The following is a 20,637-nucleotide window of genomic DNA, read 5'->3' on the forward strand; positions in this document are numbered from 1 at the left end:
ACTTGAACTCTTTTGTTTACCTAGGAGCATCCTCGAGGGATGACCCGCAGGAAAGGGATTGTTTGCAGTATTTCCCCTCCCCCCTTGATGTTTTCGCCACAACCACGGTAGGTTCTCCTGAATATCTATGCAAGAAATCGAGCATCCAGGAACAGATGGAGACCCCAGATGGATGTTGCATTGAGTGTTTCAAGATGTATCCAGATAATATGCGGAAAAGGAGACGTTCGATCCGGAATATGCAAGTCAAGTAAATTTGGAAGTCTGTCAGAAATTTCTTTTTCATTTGAATGGATCCAGTCCTATGTGGAAGCAGGTACCCTCATCAATGCACTTCATACTTACAGTACGTACAACATAGGCGTTCGTTAGTACGTATAATGGATATATACAATGCAAAGTACATCCAAGACTCAGTGTAAACAGTCATACCCACATGGAGACGCCGGAAAATAACCAGACCGTTCCCCACGCACGGAGAAAACTGGGCGATGCCATTAATTGGCGACTATTGATGCAAGGGCCGGCCGGTGCTGGCCCTAAGTACCGCTAACACATAATGCCAAAGTTCCCCGTGTCGATCGGCGATACCAACACTCTGGTGACAAATCAAGGGCCATGGATCTCTTGAGATCCTCGTCGTGAACCTGCCTCTCGGGCACGATCGTGGCGGTGTGATTCGCCAATCGTGTCATTAGTGACGACGACGTTCGTCTGTGCATGATGTGACAGATATCAGGGTTCTTTTTTTCGACTTAAAAATAAATGTACGAAAAAAGAAATTAAAATTGATTACTTTTGACTTTATTTTTATGATTTTCTTATTTTCATTTTTTTTTTTTCTAAATTCGATTTTATTCCACCTCCACATCGATCTGTACAGAGCACAGGCTCACTTCCCCGTCGTGGCCGTGGGTCACTCTGTATGACATCCGCTTCGAATATGATCGTCCCTGATCGTTCATCGTTCCCCTCTCCTGGGACCCGAGCAGGAGGAGGGTCCCGAGCACCTTTTTCAGTTTGATAGATGCACTGGCCAAAAGTACACTCCCCTCTCCGTCATCAACACATATAAACACGCTCCCCAGCCCCGTATCCCTGGGTTCATTGTCTCACTCACTGTCTTCGCCTCGTGGATCTTGAATCCTTTCGCCATTTGTCTATACCAGCCTTGTTTACACGTTTTGTCTTGTGCATATACATCCATTCGCCATTGTGTTTTGCGTCGACCCCTCTTGTGGATTATCAAACTCGTGTGAATACGTCAGGGCATCCCTTCAGTATATTCTTCTTGGTACTCGTATATAGATTTGGTGCCTTTTATTCGACATTCGACTTCCTCGCTTTTGACAATCCCCATCCTTTCACGCTTTTCAATTTGAACGACTATACCACGATGTATGAAGAAATGGGTTCTATGACTGATGACATCCCGCGCCGTTGCTCGCTTCCGTGAGTTATATCTGAACATCTACTACTAGCTAGTAGTTTTATACAACAATCCCCATCCTAACATCGAACTAGTTCTTTGAAGTCTTCCACCTCTACTATGTCCAGCTCTGGACTCGGCGAGGATCGCCGACTGCCTCCTCTGCCTCGCATGGAGCCATTGCCTCGCGGGCCTTTCAACCCTTTCCAGGCGAAGGAATCATTTGCTCCCAGCACCCCTGGTGCCCAGGAATCATTCCAATTTAAATCTCCATGGTCCAACGGCGAGCAAATTGTTGCTCCCCCTTCTCCAGCCAACTCTGCCGAGAGCTCCTGGCAAGAATCATTCGCCGCCCAAAAAGGTGTCTCCACAGAATGGCCCAACGACCTTTCTCAAACCGAGATCATGACATTGATCGCGCCTCAGAACATTAATCGCAAGGCGCCCCTGCAGCAGCTCTGCGGCCGTAAGCGCAAGGGCAGCGCCATCTCCCCTGACCCTGATGACCAGCGTGAGAAGCACCGTATTGCCGAGGGCAATCGCCGCAAGAACCTCAGTCAGCTTCACCGTGAGCTGGACAGCCGTATTCATGACTTCTTTCTGGAGCGTGCCGGCTGGAACCCTTCCAAGAGTCTCCCCCAGTCCAAGGAACACATTGTCCAAGGAGCTGTTTACCTGATCGACTTCATGCTTGCTATCATCGTTCACCTTATCCGCCAAGAACAAGTCTCCCCCCAGCTTTCAGAGAAGCTGCAGCCTCAAGTCCGCTGCATGCAACTGCAACAGCTGGTCTCCAACCTGCAGCAACAGAACCAAACAACGCAGCAACAGTTGCGCGCCGCAAAGGCCGAGAACGAACTACTGGCGGACCGCAACCGCGCACTCGAGTTCCAGCTCAAGTCCTACGAGCAGATGTTCCGCTCTCCCAAGACCGAAACGGTCTCCCCAAGACCTCTGATCGATGTCCCCGAGCACAAGCGCCAGAAGAAAGCTCTCCCAGGTCTCCGGGTACTCTGTGATGAAATCGCTGCTGCAAATGGCCCGGAGACAGTACACACTCCGGCTCAAAGTCACTTCGGACCTCTTGATGGTCTCTCCAGCTCAACATCACAAACCTTCAGCCATTCATACCTCAACTCTACACCCCCAATGACCGGTCCATCTTCACCTGCTTTCCCTCCATCTCAACAATCTTCATTTAGCTACTCTGCCTCGCGTCGCCAATCCCTACTTGCGTCACCGTGAGCAGAAGCAGCGATGATACACGCCGACTATTGAACCCTGATGCCCTTGACGATCCTCATAGCCTCTTCTGCTCTTCCTCCCTTTCTTCCTTTCTCGCTCTCTTTTTCTCTTCCACCCCCGCACCAGGAGTTTCCACCCCTTGCAGATGGCGACCTCGATATACTTTTTGCTTACCTTTTCCTCTCCCCCTGAGTCTACGAATAGCGTGCTCGCGAATCCTCCGTCTTCCCCGGTTGCGTTGCCCCTTAGCGTCTGCATTGTAACATTATTCGGTCTTGACCCGTGGAAGACGTGAGATCTTTTTTCCCTTGTTCATTTCCTTTGTTCTTCTGCTTTTTCTTGGCTATATCTTGTTCGGGTGATTTTTCTCTTATTTTGTTGATTCGGTTTTTATTTTTATTTTCCCTTTTTCTCCTTGTTGAATCTTCTGAACAAAATGGGTGGGAATCTTTCTTATTTCGTTTCTTGTTATATTTCTTCCCTTTGTTGCCTCTTGTCTATCGGCGCTTTTATGATATGGACATATACGATCTGGTGATTTGGTGATATTCTTTCCTATGTTTGGGACTTCATGTTAATAGTTCACTGTCAATTGGACATTCTCGAACAATCTCTATCTTGAAGTAAGCGCCTACCGCAGATTCTTGTGTAACACGAGTAGAACTCCATTTTCTGAATTACTAGCACCGCGATCTTTGCTCCTAGCAGTACTAGGGTATAAAATATGGATATTTGAACAGTCTCCACTGGGTTCCCTACGACTTTGGTTTCACTTTCAATCTATACCTTGATAATGTAAAAATGAAGTAGATATATATCTTCCTGATATTCTCTAGTAATGAAATAATCAAAATATATGACTTAGCAGCAGGAACCATGGCTTCTAGTACTAGTGGAAGCCGCCAAATTCAGTTGTCCAATTTTATACTAGAAAATGCTCCAACATTGATCAGATTCGAAAGCCTGATCAATGTTCTTGAGGCTCACGCTAATTATTTCCTTCATTACGCTTTTTCTCCGCAAGATCAACTCGACTGCATGATACCTTGTACCTGCATAGTCTCAATCTTGGCTATGCTGTTGGAAATCGACACCTCACGCAGATGGCATAAACCGGGGCGGGTCACTGTTTCACCCGCCTCCGCGTGTCTCACTTGAAGAATGGGGTTTCCGAGTCTAAGAAGTATACGCAATGTCATTTCGCGGGGTGTTACTAGTAATTGTAAAGCCATGGAGTCTCTCATGTATTATTTGCTGGTATAACAAGATGTGGAATAGCATGTACTAGTATTAGTAGTGTATAGGAGAGGGAAGTATAAGGCTGGTAATGGGCCGAACCGGGCGAATTAGGAGAACACAAAATGTATTACATTCGATGGTTTTGGTATATTAGTGAAGTCCTTGATTATCATGCTCACTATTTGGGTATTCTGATATACTAGTATGATTTGAAAGGAACCATGCTTCAGAGGGACACAGTCTAATGTACTATATACATACTAAGTAGTCTCCCATAGTTATAACTATATGAAAGACCGTTGGTCGCGTGTGTCTTGCTATTAATAGAGGTCTGGCCACATCCTACAGACTCTAGATATCTTACTTGAGTGATATACCTATACATGAATGTCTGCTCATAGATACAATTATCATATAAACCATAATTTAAGATATAATCTTCTCCCTTCCTCATATACATAATATGTATACCTCGTAAATGTATACTATGTACATAGTAATACTAATGTTTGCTGCTGTCAGGCTTGGCGGGCCCCGGCGATCCCGTCCGCCTCCAAAGTCCGCGCCTCCTCTTTTCTCTCCTTCCTATCAATTCTGATCTTCATCATCGACTATTCCACTCCCCTCCCATCTTCCTCCTTCTTACTGCCTCTCCTCTACAGGCCTCATTCGTTCGGTCAGGGGTACTTCCATCCAATTTACGGGTGCGCTTAGCGACTACCCCCCGCCGGGACCGACACTGTCGAGGCTCCTGAGAATCCATTTCCCTCCCCCCCCCCAAATATCGAATAAATCACACCTTCGTTCATCCTCGACTTTTACCTCCATCATGTTGTTACCAAAGGGCGGAGTCAATTGGAAGTCCACAAGGGCACGTCTTCCACCATGGCGTGCGGTTCTGGTCCTTCTGACACGGACTCGTTTCCTCGTCTCGTTGGCCGTGACGGGTCTGGTTATTCTGCTGTGGCGCGGTGTCAGCAAATCTGCGTCGGAGATGCAAAAGTATGCCAACTCTTACCCTGGGAAAGCCTTCCTTGCAACCTATGATTACTGCTTGGCATAGAAGGAACATACTAACGCGATATCGCATCCAGTTTCTACTGCTATGGCTCCTCGAAATCCCCCATGGAAATGTCCCTCAACGAGATGGTTGAGTGGAACGCCCATTCCCAAACCCCTGTCCTTTTCAACCACCACGAGCCCTATGAAGTCAACTCTTCCTCTATTAGTGAGGTCAACCTGAATCCCATCAAATCCTCTATCCAGGCCATCAACAACCGTGAACGTGTCCTCATCCTGACCCCTCTCCGCGACGCCGCCCCCCTACCTCGAGAAATACTTCGACCTCCTTTACAAGTTGACCTACCCTCACGAACTGATCGACCTGGCTTTCCTTGTCGGCGATTGCAAAGATGACACCCTGGCTACCCTCGCTTCAGAACTGGATCGCATTCAGCACCACACCGATGACAAGATCCCTTTCCGCAGTGCTACCGTTGTTCGCAAGGACTTTGGAGCTGACGTGGAAATGAGTGTCGAGGAACGACACTCGTTCGCGGCCCAGGGTCCTCGTCGCAAGGCCATCGCTCGTGCTCGTAACTACCTCCTTTACTCGGCCCTGAAGTCCGATCACTCTTGGGTCTACTGGCGTGATGTTGACATCACGGACTGCCCGGAGCGTATCCTTGAGGACTTCATGGCTCATGACAAGGACATCCTTGTGCCTAGTAAGTTCGCACCAATGACGAATACTGATATTGTGGAGTAACAACTAACCCGACGTTCCATAGACATCTGGTTCCACCGCTACCGCGATGGTCGTGACATCGAGGGTCGCTGTATGTTCCCCTCCCCTAAAGACACCCCTCACTAACACTCATTTGTTCTCATTATTCTAACTTGCCCTTTAGTCGACTACAACTCCTGGATCGAATCCGACAAGGCCCGTCGCCTCCGCTCCACGCTCGACCCCGATACCGTTCTCGCCGAAGGTTACAAAGAATACGACACCGGCCGTACATATCTGGTCGGCATGGGTGACTGGCGAAAGAACAAGGATGAAGAAGTCGATCTGGACGGTATTGGCGGTGTCAACATTCTCGTCAAGGCCGACGTCCACCGATCTGGCATTAATTTCCCCGCATACGCCTTTGAGAACCAGGCTGAGACGGAAGGATTCGCCAAGATGGCTAAGCGTGCTGGCTATCAAGTCGTCGGATTGCCCAATTATGTTGTATGGCACATCGACACTGACGAGAAGCCGGGTAACTTGGGTAATCGCAAGGCGTACTAAGGAAAGACAGTCTTCCCTGACGAAATCTCGGAGAAAGGCCGGACGCTTGAGTTTGAAGTTGATCTTTGAACACAAACAGCGCCATGGTCTCATCACTCCCTCCCACCCATGTATCCCGACCTTTTCAAATCATCAGTCTCGACCTGGTTTGATCTCTACGGGATCTTGGATACGGGATCTCAATACCCAGCCCATTTTCTCAAATATTCCATCGGTGATTCATCTTCATTTCTCTTTGGGCGGGGATGCTTCACGATGGAAGCCTAATGATGTTCCATAATCTATTCTCTTCGTGTGTCGTGTTTCTGGGGGCTGTGTGTGTATTGTTGTGTTTCTCATGGCGCTATGGGGGAAAATGCTGTTTGGCAGAATTGCAGGTCTATAGAGTTCGCCGGTTCTCGAGAGGCCTTGATATACTAAATTTGTGCCGTTTGCCATTTGCAATTCGTCCCTTCACTCCGATTCAACTCTAGATCTTTTCATTTCGGAGTAGACGAGAATGCAAGGGAGGGTCAGGACATGGTCCTGGTCCATCGCCTTCTTCCTACCTGTCTTGCTCACTCTTTTCTTTCTTTCCTTGCGAATTATACATTGTATTAGGGACCGAGAACCGGTCCATTCTTGTCATGCCGTGATTTGATTTCCTTATGTTCGAATTGTTCTACTACTTTTTATATCCTCAGCTGAGCATCAGAAACCATTCAATTTGAAGATCAGAGCTTCACTGACCACTACTCATTGAATCTAATCGTACAAATATACTTCTGCAGTGCTACGAGCACTGAGATACTCACCTCCATCTATTTGACACTATCACTTTGACCTTATGTCCTGTTTACTTACCCTAGTGTACTTTTCCTACAGACCATCTCTCTTTAAATGGAGCCAATTGGCCAATCTCGCCCTTGAAATATCATCCACTCCTCATCTCCTGCATACACCATACCATTCATTATTACCACTCCCTATTGCTTAGCTGTACGGAGTAATACTACTTCATAACTATCTTCCATCCAATCCAAATCGTTCCACTCAATCCGCCATCCCACAATGATTCCCCCTCGCCTCCCCACTTTCCCCCACGTCCGACCATCTCAATTCCTCAGATTCACCCGTCCCCCAATTTCTCCCCCGCCATCCAATTCACATCTTCACTTTCATCGCCTACAAACACGCACCATGTCTACCGCCCCGAAGAAGGAATTCCTCTGTATCCTACCGGATAAGCCCGGTGCCCAAGCTAAGCGTCTGGAAGTTCGTCCGTGAGTGACCCCCCCATCCAAATCTTATCACCATCTCTTCCTCCGAACCCCTAGACTCTATCTTTACCTTGGTAAGGTTACTAACATAACACTCTAGTTCACATCTGGAAGGCGTGAAGCCCCTTGTTGCGTCTGGAACAATTGTTGCTGGCGGTATGTTTACTTAATACGACGCCTGTCTAGCTCCGTGTATATCCCACTAACATTAACGAGGTGCCATGCTTAATGCTCATCCCGCTGAGGGTGAGACTCCTTCGTTCAAGGGCAGTATGATGATGGCTGTGGCGGAGAATGAGGAGGAGGTCAGGAAGATCCTTGAGAATGATATCTATGTTAAGAGTGGAGTTTGGGATATGGAGAAGGCTCAGATTATTCCTGTGAGTCTATATTCACCCTCGTCTTGTTCCTTTGCTTTTCTATTCTGTTCTTTTCTTTTCTATTCTGTTCTTTTCTTTTCTTTTTCTTTTCGTTGAATCTGGCTTGTTGGCGTGGGACTTGGCTGATTTGTGGGGGTTTAGTTCAAATCTGCTGTTCGTGAGCAGCTATAAGTGGGATGGTGGTTCAAGACCTGCTGTGCTTGTGAGATTATGAATTGAGCTTGCATTTACTGTTCTAGCTTCTCTGATGTCGATATCTGGGAATACTTGCGATTATAATAAAGACTATTGTCGCTTTTGTTATCCTGGCATGGCCAGTATCTTCTCTGGGTACTTCGAGTTTGTCCTGAACTAGTAGTACTAGGGTATCCTCAGGCAATTTTGCATCTTTACAATTCAATATATACATGAGCCCATTCCACTTGGATTCCAAAAATAATCAAATGTAGAGACCAATTACCATAAAACCCCATTACTAGACGTCTTGCATACTGAGTCGATACCGTATACTCAAGGCGGTGAGCAGCTGCTTATCTGCAACGATTTGAGGCTTCCCCGATCCACCTCCACTTGACATCAAATCCACCAATCCACCATGCCACCTGAATCTACTCCGGCTAAGGGCGGGGGGATGTCGCTTTATGCGAATCTCCTCGATCCCTCCGCTGAGTCTGCCCCCGGGACTATCTCCCGTGCTCCCGTCGTCTTCAAACAGAGCTCCGAGGCCGACGCGCAACCCGACGACTCCGCTGCAAAGAAGCAGCAGCTCAATGCTGGTACTTTTCAGTTTGTTCCATCATCGCGCAAGAGGCAGTGATAGCTCACTTTATCTGCCATACAGCTTCTCTTCGATTCCAACCAACCAAACGACCTCAACTTGCCAATCAAAAACCAAAGGCTAAACCAACATTGCCAAAAGCCACCGCACCACCAGCCGTTCAAGCCGCAACATCTACATCTGCGCCAAATAAGAGCACAATTGCTGACTGGGCAGCTACTGAAGATGACGACTTTGGATACTATATGGGTGAGAAGCGGCAACGAGGCGGCCGGAAGAAGCGCAAGAAGAATCGCGAGGAACGATCTATCCCGCAAAACTGGGATGATATCTATGACCCTTCACGACCGAATAACTACGAAGCATATCGACATAGTGATGAGAAGATTCTTGAAGTTCGAGAATGGAAGGATCGTCTCTATGCCCATCGCATGAGACGCTCACCCAGTATGGACTCGGACAGTGATTACGACCGTCCAGTCAATCGTATGCCATGAACACCCCATACGAAGGAATATCTTTGGAAATACTGATAATCAGCTCCAGGAAATTTCGCTCCACCACCCAGTTTCGCACCTCCACCGAATCTCAATGATGTACCCCCTCCACCCCCAGCGTCAGTACCAGACGATGCCTCCGGCGAGGACGCCTTCGCCCGTCGTGCGCGCATGGTACAAAATTCCAGCAACAAACCTCCCGCACCTGGCTACTCCCAATCAAACCCTCCACCTCCCCCAGAAGAACCTCCTGCTCCATCACCCCCTGGAAACGCACCCCCTCCACATCCTACAGATACCTTTCAACCCGCATCGGCGACTATCTCCCGCGCCCCAGTTCGCTACACTCTCCCCCCAGCACCGGCTGATATCCCAGCATCCGAGGCAGAGCTTGAAGAAGTTTTCGCCAAAGAAGAGCCCCCAGAAAACGAGAACGACAGTGATGTACAAAACGAAAGTAACGAGAATGCGCCGCGTTCCTTGCGCCCGGGCCAGAAGGGCTTTGCAGAACGACTACTCTCAAAATATGGTTGGACCAAGGGGTCTGGCCTTGGTGCAGATGGATCAGGCATTGCAAAACCTTTGCAGGTCAAAGTTGAGAAGCGCAAGAAACGGCCCGATTCCGAAGGAGGAGGCTTTGTTACGCCTGCTGGACGGGGTACCATCGTTGGTGGGAAAAGGAAGGGGGGGTGAGGATACGGGGAAATTTGGTCCCATGAGCGAGGTCATTATTCTTCTCGGCATGCTTGATGGTATGGATTTAGATGCGGAATTAAGTGGTGAGGGTGGTGGATTGATGCAGGAGATAGGCGAAGAATGTTCTGAGAAGGTATGTTTTAGACTTCGTATGCACTCTCAGTAGAGATATTCATACTAACTACTATATATAGTATGGGAGTGTAGAAAGAGTCTACATCGCTCGAGACGTGAACCCTCCAGTCCCGGTATTTGTGAAGTTCACCAGTCCGTTGTCAGCTTTACGGGTAAGTGACAGCCAACTCGCTCCAATCGAATCCTTTACTGATATATCACAATCTAATAGGCCGTCAACGCTCTTGAAGGGCGTATATTCAACGGAAATCCTATATCAGCACGCTTCTTTGATCCCGAGAAATTCGAGCAGGGCAATTATGTGGACTAATGTTAACAATCTCTCAATGAAGAGTTACCAAAGTACATGGCATGAGTATCATATTCAAGGACTAGATCGATAGATCCTCATGAAGGCTATAATATAATAAAGAAATGTGCTAGTACCTCATGCCTACCACCTGGTATGCGTGTTTTCTGATCGTGTTTTGACTCAAATACTGCCCAATATTTGAATTCAACACGATCAGAAAGTAATTCGATCGAAATGTTCCCAATTAAACCCATCCACTCCCAGACCAATTCCTCTACTTCTACTACTTTCACCTACTCTTTCGCCACTTCGACTGATAGTAGCAGGACTGGAACTGGGAGTCATCAAGCTCTGATGCTGGACACCTCGACTAATATTTCTAGGAATAGAGATTATTCGACCGCTGTCCCCCAACCTGCCTTACCACCCGCTGCCCCTGAGCTCTATGAACTGGAACCGGAATGAATGACTGATAATGACTACTGCCAGCAGTAGTAGAAGAAGAAGAAGGTCGAGATACTTGCAGGGATTCACCCTCATCTTGAGGTACAGATGAACCCTCATTTCCTTGCTGTCCCGTAAATGTCATGCACAACTGTCGACTTAAACCGGCAGGATCCGACCTCGATAACCCAAGTCCATGTGATTCCTCATCTCCCTCACACTCCCGTGAAAACCGCTCATCACCAAGTCCCACGGGCTGGGATAAACGATCATTTGCCATGGGCGTTGGAATCCAATTCCAAATATACTTCTCTTTCATCTGTTCCCCTTCAACCGTCTCTGTTACCATCGTCGGTACCGAAGCCGGTTCTTTTCGCCGACGGCCCGGCTTCCGCTCTTCTTTACATGTTGGACATAGTGAGTATGATGGGGTGGGGGATTGTTCTTGGTGATGGGGTAGACATTCGTAACCGGCTATCAGGGCTTTGTTACATGGGTCTGGGATGGCTGAGTTTCGGATTTTGGCGGCGCAGAAGATACATCTCCAGAAGGTGTTCTTGCACATTCTTTTGTTGAGGTATTATTTCTATTATCAGTAGTTAGTTGGTGCTGGTGTTATAGTGTTAGTAGGTGTTCAGTTTGAGTACTTGGTCTGTGATAGATTGAGAGAAGATAGGTTTGTTCCCTGCTTGAGGGTTTGAAGAGTCCTTGGACATTCATTCCTATGCGATGTGCTGATAGATTAAGACTTGATATACTGGATCACAGGTCTTAAATTTATCTTCAGAACGAGGTAGCTCTCCTTGAGCTGGATATCTAGATTGGGCATGACATGCTACTTATACCCTCAAAGAGCTAGGTTAAAGGAAGGTCTCGTCTATGATTCAAATGAAATTCTCATCTTTAATATGCCATAATTATAGGCCCCCTTTACCTCCTCGATTGTTTCGGAATTTTTCCTTCAGAGAAGATTCCTCGACATTGTGCTATTGACAATGATTGTCATAAGATTGCAGGGATCGCTCGGTCGAGATACTTGAATAAGCTATACAAGGAATGATTTCAACTTCTTTGATGACTGAAGCAGGCCCTAAAGATAGCACTGGCACATCTGAATGCTCAAAATGGGGCTATAGATGATTCTACACTCTGAACTCTTTAGTATTTTCTGATTCAAATGTTCTTTGCTCGATCAGCTTCATATACAACCGGATTACCTAATCATCGCGGGGCCTCATCGACAGCTCTTTTTGTTCTTCACTTCACCTCCCTCAACTCCTCTCTCGCTCGTACTTCTCCTTAACTGCGTCTTTCTAGCATTTTCATCGCACCGCTCACCGGTAGCAGTTCGTCTATTCCTCGATTTTTCTATTACTGCGTCAAAATCCTTGCATTCCTCAGTTTCGACCCACTCAATCACCAAGCATGTCTCTTTGCTTAAATCGCCTCCAAGAGGAGCGGTACGTGACCGTGCATTATCAATGAAACCAGCCGCACGACAAACGGTGATGTATGACCAGAGCACTGACTATCGTTCTATAGCAAGCAGTGGCGCCGCGATCACCCATTCGGCTTTGTAGCCAAGCCTAAGCGCACGGAACAAGGGACACTCGATCTGAAGCAATGGTCCTGCTCCGTGCCTGGAAAGAAGGACACTCTTTGGGATGGAGGTTTATTCAAACTTGATGTGATCTTCCCAGATGGTAAGCTCGACTCGGCGCATTCCTCGCGAAGATCCACATACTAACGGAGACGATCTTCGTGCTTCCAGAATATCCTACCAAGCCCCCAAAATGTATGTGAGAATTGCTTTAGCATCACGGCCTAGCCCTGACCCTAGCGACTATTATTGCGCATGAGCTCGACTTATCATATCTCCTATTCTACCCCCCTCTTTCAAGTTCGATGTCAATGCGCTAACTTGTCTTGTCGTAGGCAAATTCACGCCACCGCTTTTCCACCCGAACGTCTACCCATCTGGCACAGTCTGCTTGTCAATCTTGAACGAAGAAGAAGGCTGGCGACCTGCAATTACAATCAAACAGATTCTTCTCGGTATCCAGGATCTTCTCAATGACCCCAATCCCGAGTCTCCCGCACAGGCCGAGGCGTACAATATGTTCAAGAAGGATCGCCCAGGTTATGAGCGCAAAGTGCGTCAGGTTGTCCGTGAGAACCCTCCTATGTAGATTGTCAGGATGGAAACTAGTGGACTTACTCTGGATCGTCATGTGGGCACAGCATTGACTTGTTCTGATCTGGGGTAGTTATGGGTTGGGTATTACTTCTTCCGGATTTGGGGGACTGCATAATTCTAGCACTGAAGCGCGGCGCAATGGATCTATACATATTACTATCTATTTCCAGCAAGTGTAAATGTAATAATCATCACCATAATAGTAAATGTACTATGTACTATGTAAATGTAATGTAATTATAAAGTATCATTGGTGACTCCTCTACCCACAGGTAAGTAATCCAGACTATCTTATCGGTGACTCAAAGACTGCCGACATCGCCCCTCCCCCGCCGAGAAGAAAAAAAAAACCTTGGCTCCTTCAATTAACTTCCTTTCTTCTTCTTCACATTATCCTTCAATTCTACCTCCGGGAACATACTCTCAATATGTGTGGAATCTTCGCGTGTCACCAGTTCGTTTTATCCCCTGCAGTTCCCTTTTCTTTTCCTCTCCTTCTTCCCCTCCAATGTCTTAAAATCCACCCCCGCGGTGGTGCCTTTATTCCCCGGTCCCCGCCGCGCACTGTCATGAATATCCACTAACCGCGAGAATAGTCATCCTGATGTGCAAAAGTTCAAGCCCACGGCCTTGCGCATGGCCAAGGCGTGAGTATATCCCCGTTCTGATATACTTGTTGAATGCAATTGAGTGTTCCTGGCTAACCTATATCTCGATTTTATAGTGTGCGCCACCGTGGTCCCGATTGGAGTGAGTCACCAACGTCGCAATTGCAATCGAAATGCCTACACTCTCCATTGGAGATTGAATGCAGGAATAATAAAGGAATTGAGTGGTTAACAATTATATTCTATAATAGGCGGTAGCTTCATTGGCGATAACACAAGTGAGTTGATGCAAGGCCTGCTGATCGTTGTGGGGGTGCAAGACTAACCGTTGTGTGCCGGCAGTTCTGACTCACGAGCGTCTGTGTATCGTCGGTGTTGGTAAGTAAAGTGACCTTAAAAGATCTCTTGATTGATTATAAGGGGCATTGCTAATGATTCCTAAGACTCCGGTGCCCAGCCCCTTGTCAACGATGACTCCTCCCTCGCCCTCGCCGTTAACGGCGAAATCTACAACCACCGTATCCTCCGCAAGAACCTGAAGACCAAGTACAACTTCAAGACTCACTCCGATTGTGAGGTTGTTATTCCTCTGGTATGTCGATGGACAAAATAATCGTTTCTTGAACTGTCATCACGCGACAGTTGCCTTGGAACCGGGTTTAATAATCTTCTCTAGTATATGGAACACGGCCTTGATGCCCCCCAAGCACCTCGATGGAATGTTCTCCTGGGTCCTCTGGGACAAGAAGCAAGACCGTGTCGTTGCTGCCCGCGACCCTATTGGTATCACTAGCTTCTACCTCGGCCGCTCTTCCACCACCCCCGGCGCCGTTTACTTTGCCTCCGAACTCAAGTCTCTGCACCCCGTCTGTGACGACATCATTGCCTTCCCTCCTGGCCACATCTACGACTCCAAGACCGACTCTCTAACTCGCTACTTCGAGCCCAAGTGGTGGGATCCTACTAACATTCCCACTACTCCCGTTGACTACAAGGTCCTCCGCCACAGTCTGGAGAAGGCCGTCCGCAAGCGCCTGATGGCCGAGGTCCCTTACGGTGTCCTGCTGTCTGGTGGTCTGGACTCCAGTCTGGTTGCCTCCATTGCTCAACGTGAGACTCTGCGCATGCAAGAAGCTGCCCGCAAGGCCAGCAAGGCCGAGCTGGCCGCTTCCTCGGATCTCGTCGGCATCGATGACGAGAACGAGCTGTCCACCGTCACCACCTTCCAGCAACTGCACTCTTTCTCCATCGGTCTCCCCGGTGCTCCCGATACCGCCGCTGCTCTTGATGTCGCCAAGTTCCTGGGCACCAAGCATCACGCTTTCACTTTCACCGTTGAGGACGGTCTGAACGCCCTCTCCGATGTTATCTACCACCTGGAGACCTACGATGTCACCACCATCCGTGCTTCCACCCCCATGTACCTTCTCTCCCGTAAGATCAAGGCTATGGGCGTCAAGATGGTTCTGTCCGGTGAGGGCAGCGACGAAATCTTTGGTGGATACCTGTACTTCCACGCTGCGCCCAACCGCGAGGAGTTCCACAAGGAGACCGTCCGCCGTGTGAAGAACCTGCACTTGGCTGACTGCCTGCGCGCCAACAAGTCCACCTCTGCCTGGGGTCTGGAGGCTCGTGTGCCCTTCCTGGACAAGGAGTTCCTTGAGACCGCCATGGGCGTTGACCCCGCTGAGAAGATGATCAACAAGGAGCGTATCGAGAAGTACATCATCCGCAAGGCCTTCGACACTTCCGACGAGCCCGACGTCGAGCCCTACCTCCCCGAGAAGATCCTCTGGCGCCAGAAGGAACAGTTCTCCGACGGTGTCGGTTACAGCTGGATTGATGGCCTCAAGGATGCTGCCGAGCTCCACGTTACCGATGAAATGATGAAGAACCCCAAGCCCGAATGGGGTTCTGATATCCCCGATACCAAGGAAGCCTACTGGTACCGTACGATGTTCGACGAGCACTTCCCTCCCTACTGTGCCGGTACCGTTGAGCGATGGACCCCCACCTGGTCTAAGCAGACCGATCCCAGTGGACGGTAAGCATTACCCTTTGACAGTTGACTGTGTCTTTTTTAGGGAGTATTGAACTAACTTAGTTATAGTGCCATTGCCACACACAACGCCAAGTATGATCACGCTGAGTAAAAGTATTGGAATCTCATACAATGTTTTGTTTTGAAAGTTAAGACTGCTAGATAGAATTGAGGTGTATATACCCTTTTACTTTTTTTTCGTTCTAGTAGATGTGGCAATACCGCAATGTTCTTTCTTTTTCATACTCGATCGATATAAAGACAATTAATTTTCACATCTTCTCTTTCTATACACTGTATTTGAGTTTTCAAGAGAACTATTTGTTCAAGGAATAGAGAGTTACCACCAAGCTTGGTGTAATACTACTAACAATACTTAATAGTATTAGACAGTTATGGTTTTAGGGCTAATCTCATGCAAGTGACTGACGCATTTCGGACCATCATGCCAGACCCCTTGAAAAGTGACATCTCATTACTCAGGTACAACTTGATTATTCGGCGGATCGGCACTATTATATGCAATTAGATCCACTATTTCTTGATGGGCTAGTGCTCGCATCCGCTGGATGACGCTCCAACATCCAATCATAAAGCAAGAATCCGAGCATGTCAATATGGGACGAGACGATTGATACTTGCCCATATGCAAGGCCTGCATTGGGTCGTCCATACCAACCTATAATTTTTTCGAGTCCCCGTTTCCAAGCTTACTTTCGTCCTTGCTGGGATTTGACGATAAAAGCCTAAGATGGTTTTGCTCGGTACAGTTCTCGAGAATAACTCCAACATCACTCGACACTATGGATCAGGCGTAGTCGGCGTCTTCGGTAGGTTCTTCGTTTTCATATCGTCTTAATTCCTCAAAGTCTTTTTGGTCCTATGGCAATTGTTAGGGGATACATCGTCACTTCTCTAAACCATCTCGAACATCCTTTGCTGAAATCTCATAGTCAGGCCTTCCTTTAGCTCCAGAATCGGAGTAACATCAAGTTAGCGGGTAGAGTACATAGACTGAAACTCATCCTTAATCAAGTTTTTATCTCAAACTTCTTCTAAGATAACCTCAACTCCCCGAATAGTTTTTCACTTTATGCCAGTAAAGAAAATCGATTATCTGTGATGTTGATGATCTGAATACCCTCAGTCGGTTCCCAAAGTAGAAGCCGCCATGGCAACAGCCACATAACGACACTCTTTTGAAACTCATGAAAACAAATCGAAAATTGGATCAAAGACTTGATCAACTAAAAAGGGAAAAGGTGAAAGATATGGTATGATATTTCCTGAAAAGGATGGAGTAGACAACGCTATAAATATTGAAAAAAGGCAAAAAAAAAAAAACAAAAAAACAAAAAAGAATGAAAGGCCAGGCCCAGGAGTCGAACCCGGATTACATGGACAGCACTCGAAGTCTGCTAGGGCACTACCAACTTGTACTAACCCGGTTGATTTTGAATAGTATTTCCCATAAGTAAAGCATCATCGATAGTATACCATGTCTTTTGCTATGGCTCTCTATCTATTACTATGAGCACGGAAATTTTTATGCAGCTTTACATCTATACAAATGCTAGATGTTCACTCAACACTCCGCTCCATACACGTCGCTCTATACCTGTCATTCCTTATTCACCCCCTATTTAATTCACATTGGATACATATCATTCCGACTACCAAAATTATCATACTCTACATGAATTCCTCCCATATACTAAACATTTCCTTCTCCGATATCTACCCTACTATACTCATCGTATACAACCACGTCCAATTTGATATTGACTGCAAGATGATTACCTAATACGGGCCATCCCGGAGAGTGACCAGCCAATCAGAACTCCCCCAACCCCCCCGTGTCTCCCCCTGCCGAACTCTTCTCTTTCCCCCCCAACAACAACTTCACATCTTCTTCTTCTTCTTCCTCCACTCCTCCACGAGACTATCCCATCATCTCTCAATTCACCATGTCTGCCCCCGCTGCTTTCTCCGACATCGCCAAGGCGGCCAACGATGTTTGTCAATCCCTTCTCTTTCCCACTGTTCTTTGCCCGAGGCATCGCCAGCTAATTACTTTCTCCGGATAGCTCCTTAACAAGGACTTCTACCACGCCAGCCCCGGTTTGTTCCCATCGCCGTGATATATCGACATATCCAGCTAACCAGCTTCAGCCAACCTCGAGGTTAAGTCTAAGGCCCCCAATGGTGTCACTTTCACCGTCAAGGGCAAGTCTGCCCACGAGGGCTCCATTGCCGGCCAGGTGAGTTTTCATCTTCCGCAATTCCGCGGCAATCCACCCCACCAGTTTCATCATCACAACAAGTCACTAACCTCGGTTCTTCTTATTACAGCTCGAGGCCAAGTACGTCGATGCTCCTACTGGTAAGGGTCCTTTCCGTCGCAAACCACCTGACCCCAGCGCGCACGAGGTGCGACCCATGAAATTCATGCTTTCATGCGGCCACCTCGTCTCACGCCAGCTGAGCTTCTTTGTTTTTTCCAATTGCGCCACGCACACAATCAAGCTAATGATTCGTCCCTGCCCAGGCCTTACCCTCACCCAGGCTTGGACCACTGCCAACGCTCTCGACACCAAGCTTGAGCTGGACAACAACATCGCCAAGGGCCTGAAGGCTGAGATCCTCACCCAGTACCAGCCCGCTAAGCAGTCCAAGGGCGCCAAGCTCAACCTGTACTTCAAGCAGCCCAACCTGCACGCCCGTGCCTTCTTCGACCTGCTGAACGGCCCCACCGCCAACCTCGACGCTGTTCTCGGCCACGAGGGCTTCCTCGTCGGTGCTGAGGGTGGCTACGACGTCAACAAGGCTGCTATCACCAAGTACTCCGCTGCCGTCGGCTACAGCGTTCCCCAGTACTCCGCTGCCATCACCGCCAGCAACAACCTGTCCCTCTTCTCCGCCTCCTACTACCACCGCGTTAACGCTCAGGTTGAGGCCGGTGCTAAGGCTTCCTGGGACTCCAACTCCGGCAACGCTGTTGGCCTTGAGGTCGCCAGCAAGTACCGCCTGGACCCCTCTTCCTTCGCCAAGGTGCGTTCAAATTCTCCAATTTGCGCTGAATTATGATCACATGCTTACGTTAATTTCATCTATAGGCCAAGATCAACGACCGTGGTGTTGCCGCTCTTGCCTACAACGTCCTGCTCCGCCCCGGTGTCACCCTCGGCCTGGGTGCTTCTTTCGATACCCAGAACCTGAACCAGGCTGCCCACAAGGTTGGCGCCAGCTTCACCTTCGAGGCTTAAGCGTCTTCCCTGACAACCATGGTGTTCAGCCCAGGAGGCAACTGCTTCCCGGGTAATATGTAATTCTTCGTTCCAGTCCCTGGTCTCATTGGAATGGCAAGCGAACGAAGGTTCAGCCTTCGCAGATAATCTTGAGGTGTATGGTAGTCTTTACTTGACACTTTGTATATCAATCTAAATTTCCTTTGTATGGTGGGGTCTTTTCTATACTTTCGTAGATGTCATTGCATGCATTCACGAGTAGAGATTTGTAGATGCAAATATAGATATCAATTAGAACAATGCAAAGAGACCTATTCCGGTCCGACATCTGTATCAAAAAAGCTATGTACAATCACCATGCACCCCAGTCACATAAGGTCCCCAAGATAAGATCACAGTCTATCTTCACACCATGCAACATGAACAAAAATCCATATAAATCACTCACTCATTTACTTACCGTTTCGAATCCTTTTTCCCAGCCCCAGGCGCACGAACATACTCCCCCAAACAAACAACCCCCAAAATAATCCCTGTAAATCCAATCAAACTAGCAATATCAAACCTAAACCCCGGGCCAGGCCCAACACCAACACCAGCAGAGCCCCCATCCCGCTCTCGCATCACAGCATGAAAAACCTCACTCCTTCTCTGCCCTCTCCGCTGATCTTCCGCCTTCTGCGTCCGATAATGTGCCCGCGCATTAAAATGATGTAACGGATTTCGATCAATAAACCCCTCATGATCCTCAGGATCAATCTCCTGTCCCCGTTTCTTGCCTGTAAATTCAGCCCATCCGGCTCCAAACCCACCACCAGCGCTAGTTCCAGCTCCAGCCCCAGCACCCTTGCCATTTCCAAATCCAAACGCTGCATCTCTATACATTCCCCCACTAGAGGTCCGTCCCGTACCACCATAGCCACCATGTGCGTAGAAACTCGGCGGTGGTCCCGTGAATGTTCCGCGACGTTTACTCAATCCACTCGCGGGGCGCGAACCAGCGTAACTCCCTCCGGGGGCGTTTGTCGAGTGACTGCTATGACTACCCGCTGGTGGATGCGTTTGTGCATGTTGCGTGTGGTGGAAGCCATTGTCTCGATCGTAGGTTTGGCGCTTTGAGGCGTTGCCTAGGACGTTGTATGCTGCGCTTATTCGGGCGAAACGTTGGCTGGCTGTTGGATCTGTACGGTTACGGTCTGGATGATGTTTCAATGATAGAGCGTAGAACGTTCTATCGGTAGAAGTATGTGGTTAGTCGGGGATTGGACTTGCGGATGGGGGTGAGGGGGAAGGGGAGGGGGAGGGGGAGCCGGGGCCGTATCCTGTTGACGCACTTTTTAATTTCATCCGCGCTGGCGGTAACGGGGAGACCTAGGGTTTCATAATGATTTTGTTCTTTGGCGGAGCGTCTGGTGGTTGTTGTGAATGATGCGGTAAAGCTTATTGGGGTTGAGTGGACGTGTAGGGGTTGGGGTCGTTTGCGGACTGTGTCATGGTGGCCGGGTAGATGGCGGTGTCGATAGGATTGGCCTGAAGGGGAGACTAAGCTTGGAGTATGTGCAGGATGAAAGATAATTGTTGCTGAGCGAAGGGGTGGCATTGCCCGGTGTTGTTGGACTAGGGAGGGTATGGTCACATCGGAGAGGAAGAAGGAAGAAGTGTCGTGTGAGGAGTTGAAGTTGGAATTGCGGAGGAAAATCGGCGGGCGGCGATCGAGTGGCGTCATTGCGGAATTGGGTGGATTGTGGTCTTTTTGGTCTTTCGGTGGACGAAGATAGAGAAGAGGGGGACCGTTAAATATTAAAAAAGGATTAGATGAGTCTGCTCTATTTCATATTGAATTTATGTTATTTTTC

At 48.3% G+C, this 20,637-nt stretch overlaps 9 protein-coding genes across 9 annotated transcripts; 7 read left to right on the forward strand and 2 right to left on the reverse strand.

Moving 5' to 3' along the window:
- Nucleotides 1-1,396: 1,396 nt before the first annotated feature.
- N7469_006156 (putative HLH DNA binding domain protein) lies at nt 1,397-2,674 on the forward strand (the record flags this gene model as incomplete). Its single annotated transcript, XM_056645074.1, has 2 exons — nt 1,397-1,452; nt 1,525-2,674. The coding sequence occupies 2 exons, from the start codon at nt 1,397-1,399 to the stop codon at nt 2,672-2,674; spliced, it is 1,206 nt and encodes a 401-aa protein (XP_056500312.1).
- Nucleotides 2,675-4,742: 2,068 nt separating this feature from the next.
- On the forward strand, nt 4,743-6,206 carry N7469_006157 (ANP1/MMN9/VAN1 family protein; the record flags this gene model as incomplete). The annotated part of the gene is made up of 5 exons (XM_056645075.1): nt 4,743-4,915; nt 5,008-5,200; nt 5,271-5,640; nt 5,704-5,751; nt 5,824-6,206. The coding sequence occupies 5 exons, from the start codon at nt 4,743-4,745 to the stop codon at nt 6,204-6,206; spliced, it is 1,167 nt and encodes a 388-aa protein (XP_056500313.1).
- A 1,179-nt stretch (nt 6,207-7,385) lies between these two features.
- N7469_006158 (uncharacterized protein) lies at nt 7,386-8,016 on the forward strand (the record flags this gene model as incomplete). Its single annotated transcript, XM_056645076.1, has 4 exons — nt 7,386-7,468; nt 7,566-7,621; nt 7,682-7,845; nt 7,987-8,016. 4 exons carry the CDS (start codon nt 7,386-7,388, stop codon nt 8,014-8,016), a joined length of 333 nt encoding a protein of 110 aa, XP_056500314.1.
- A 424-nt stretch (nt 8,017-8,440) lies between these two features.
- N7469_006159 (uncharacterized protein) lies at nt 8,441-10,261 on the forward strand (the record flags this gene model as incomplete). The annotated part of the gene is made up of 6 exons (XM_056645077.1): nt 8,441-8,621; nt 8,687-9,109; nt 9,170-9,786; nt 9,845-9,949; nt 10,011-10,103; nt 10,163-10,261. The coding sequence occupies 6 exons, from the start codon at nt 8,441-8,443 to the stop codon at nt 10,259-10,261; spliced, it is 1,518 nt and encodes a 505-aa protein (XP_056500315.1).
- A 271-nt stretch (nt 10,262-10,532) lies between these two features.
- On the reverse strand, nt 10,533-11,252 carry N7469_006160 (uncharacterized protein; the record flags this gene model as incomplete). The annotated part of the gene is made up of 2 exons (XM_056645078.1): nt 10,533-10,613; nt 10,668-11,252. The coding sequence occupies 2 exons, from the start codon at nt 11,250-11,252 to the stop codon at nt 10,533-10,535; spliced, it is 666 nt and encodes a 221-aa protein (XP_056500316.1).
- Nucleotides 11,253-12,112: 860 nt separating this feature from the next.
- Nucleotides 12,113-12,876, forward strand: N7469_006161 (E2 SUMO-conjugating protein UBC9; the record flags this gene model as incomplete). Its single annotated transcript, XM_056645079.1, has 4 exons — nt 12,113-12,147; nt 12,230-12,390; nt 12,459-12,482; nt 12,623-12,876. 4 exons carry the CDS (start codon nt 12,113-12,115, stop codon nt 12,874-12,876), a joined length of 474 nt encoding a protein of 157 aa, XP_056500317.1.
- Nucleotides 12,877-13,480: 604 nt separating this feature from the next.
- Nucleotides 13,481-15,645, forward strand: N7469_006162 (asparagine synthetase B; the record flags this gene model as incomplete). The annotated part of the gene is given in 7 exon segments (XM_056645080.1): nt 13,481-13,531; nt 13,609-13,634; nt 13,744-13,770; nt 13,835-13,870; nt 13,936-14,038; nt 14,052-15,536; nt 15,603-15,645. 7 exon segments carry the CDS (start codon nt 13,521-13,523, stop codon nt 15,643-15,645), a joined length of 1,731 nt encoding a protein of 576 aa, XP_056500318.1. The 5' UTR covers nt 13,481-13,520.
- Nucleotides 15,646-17,500: 1,855 nt separating this feature from the next.
- N7469_006163 (porin) lies at nt 17,501-18,799 on the forward strand (the record flags this gene model as incomplete). Its single annotated transcript, XM_056645081.1, has 6 exons — nt 17,501-17,548; nt 17,621-17,654; nt 17,706-17,794; nt 17,886-17,916; nt 18,082-18,584; nt 18,650-18,799. 6 exons carry the CDS (start codon nt 17,501-17,503, stop codon nt 18,797-18,799), a joined length of 855 nt encoding a protein of 284 aa, XP_056500319.1.
- Nucleotides 18,800-19,243: 444 nt separating this feature from the next.
- Nucleotides 19,244-20,507, reverse strand: N7469_006164 (uncharacterized protein; the record flags this gene model as incomplete). Its single annotated transcript, XM_056645082.1, has 2 exons — nt 19,244-20,012; nt 20,116-20,507. Coding segments are annotated over 2 exons (1,161 nt in total), but the record flags the coding sequence as incomplete, so codon positions are not given.
- Between the last annotated feature and the right edge of the window lie 130 nt (nt 20,508-20,637).

This window comes from Penicillium citrinum (genome assembly GCF_028827155.1).
Source record: "Penicillium citrinum strain IBT 23319 chromosome Unknown utg000005l:1.0-1900146.0:1.0-1900348.0, whole genome shotgun sequence".
Taxonomy (NCBI): Eukaryota; Fungi; Ascomycota; class Eurotiomycetes; order Eurotiales; family Aspergillaceae; genus Penicillium; species Penicillium citrinum.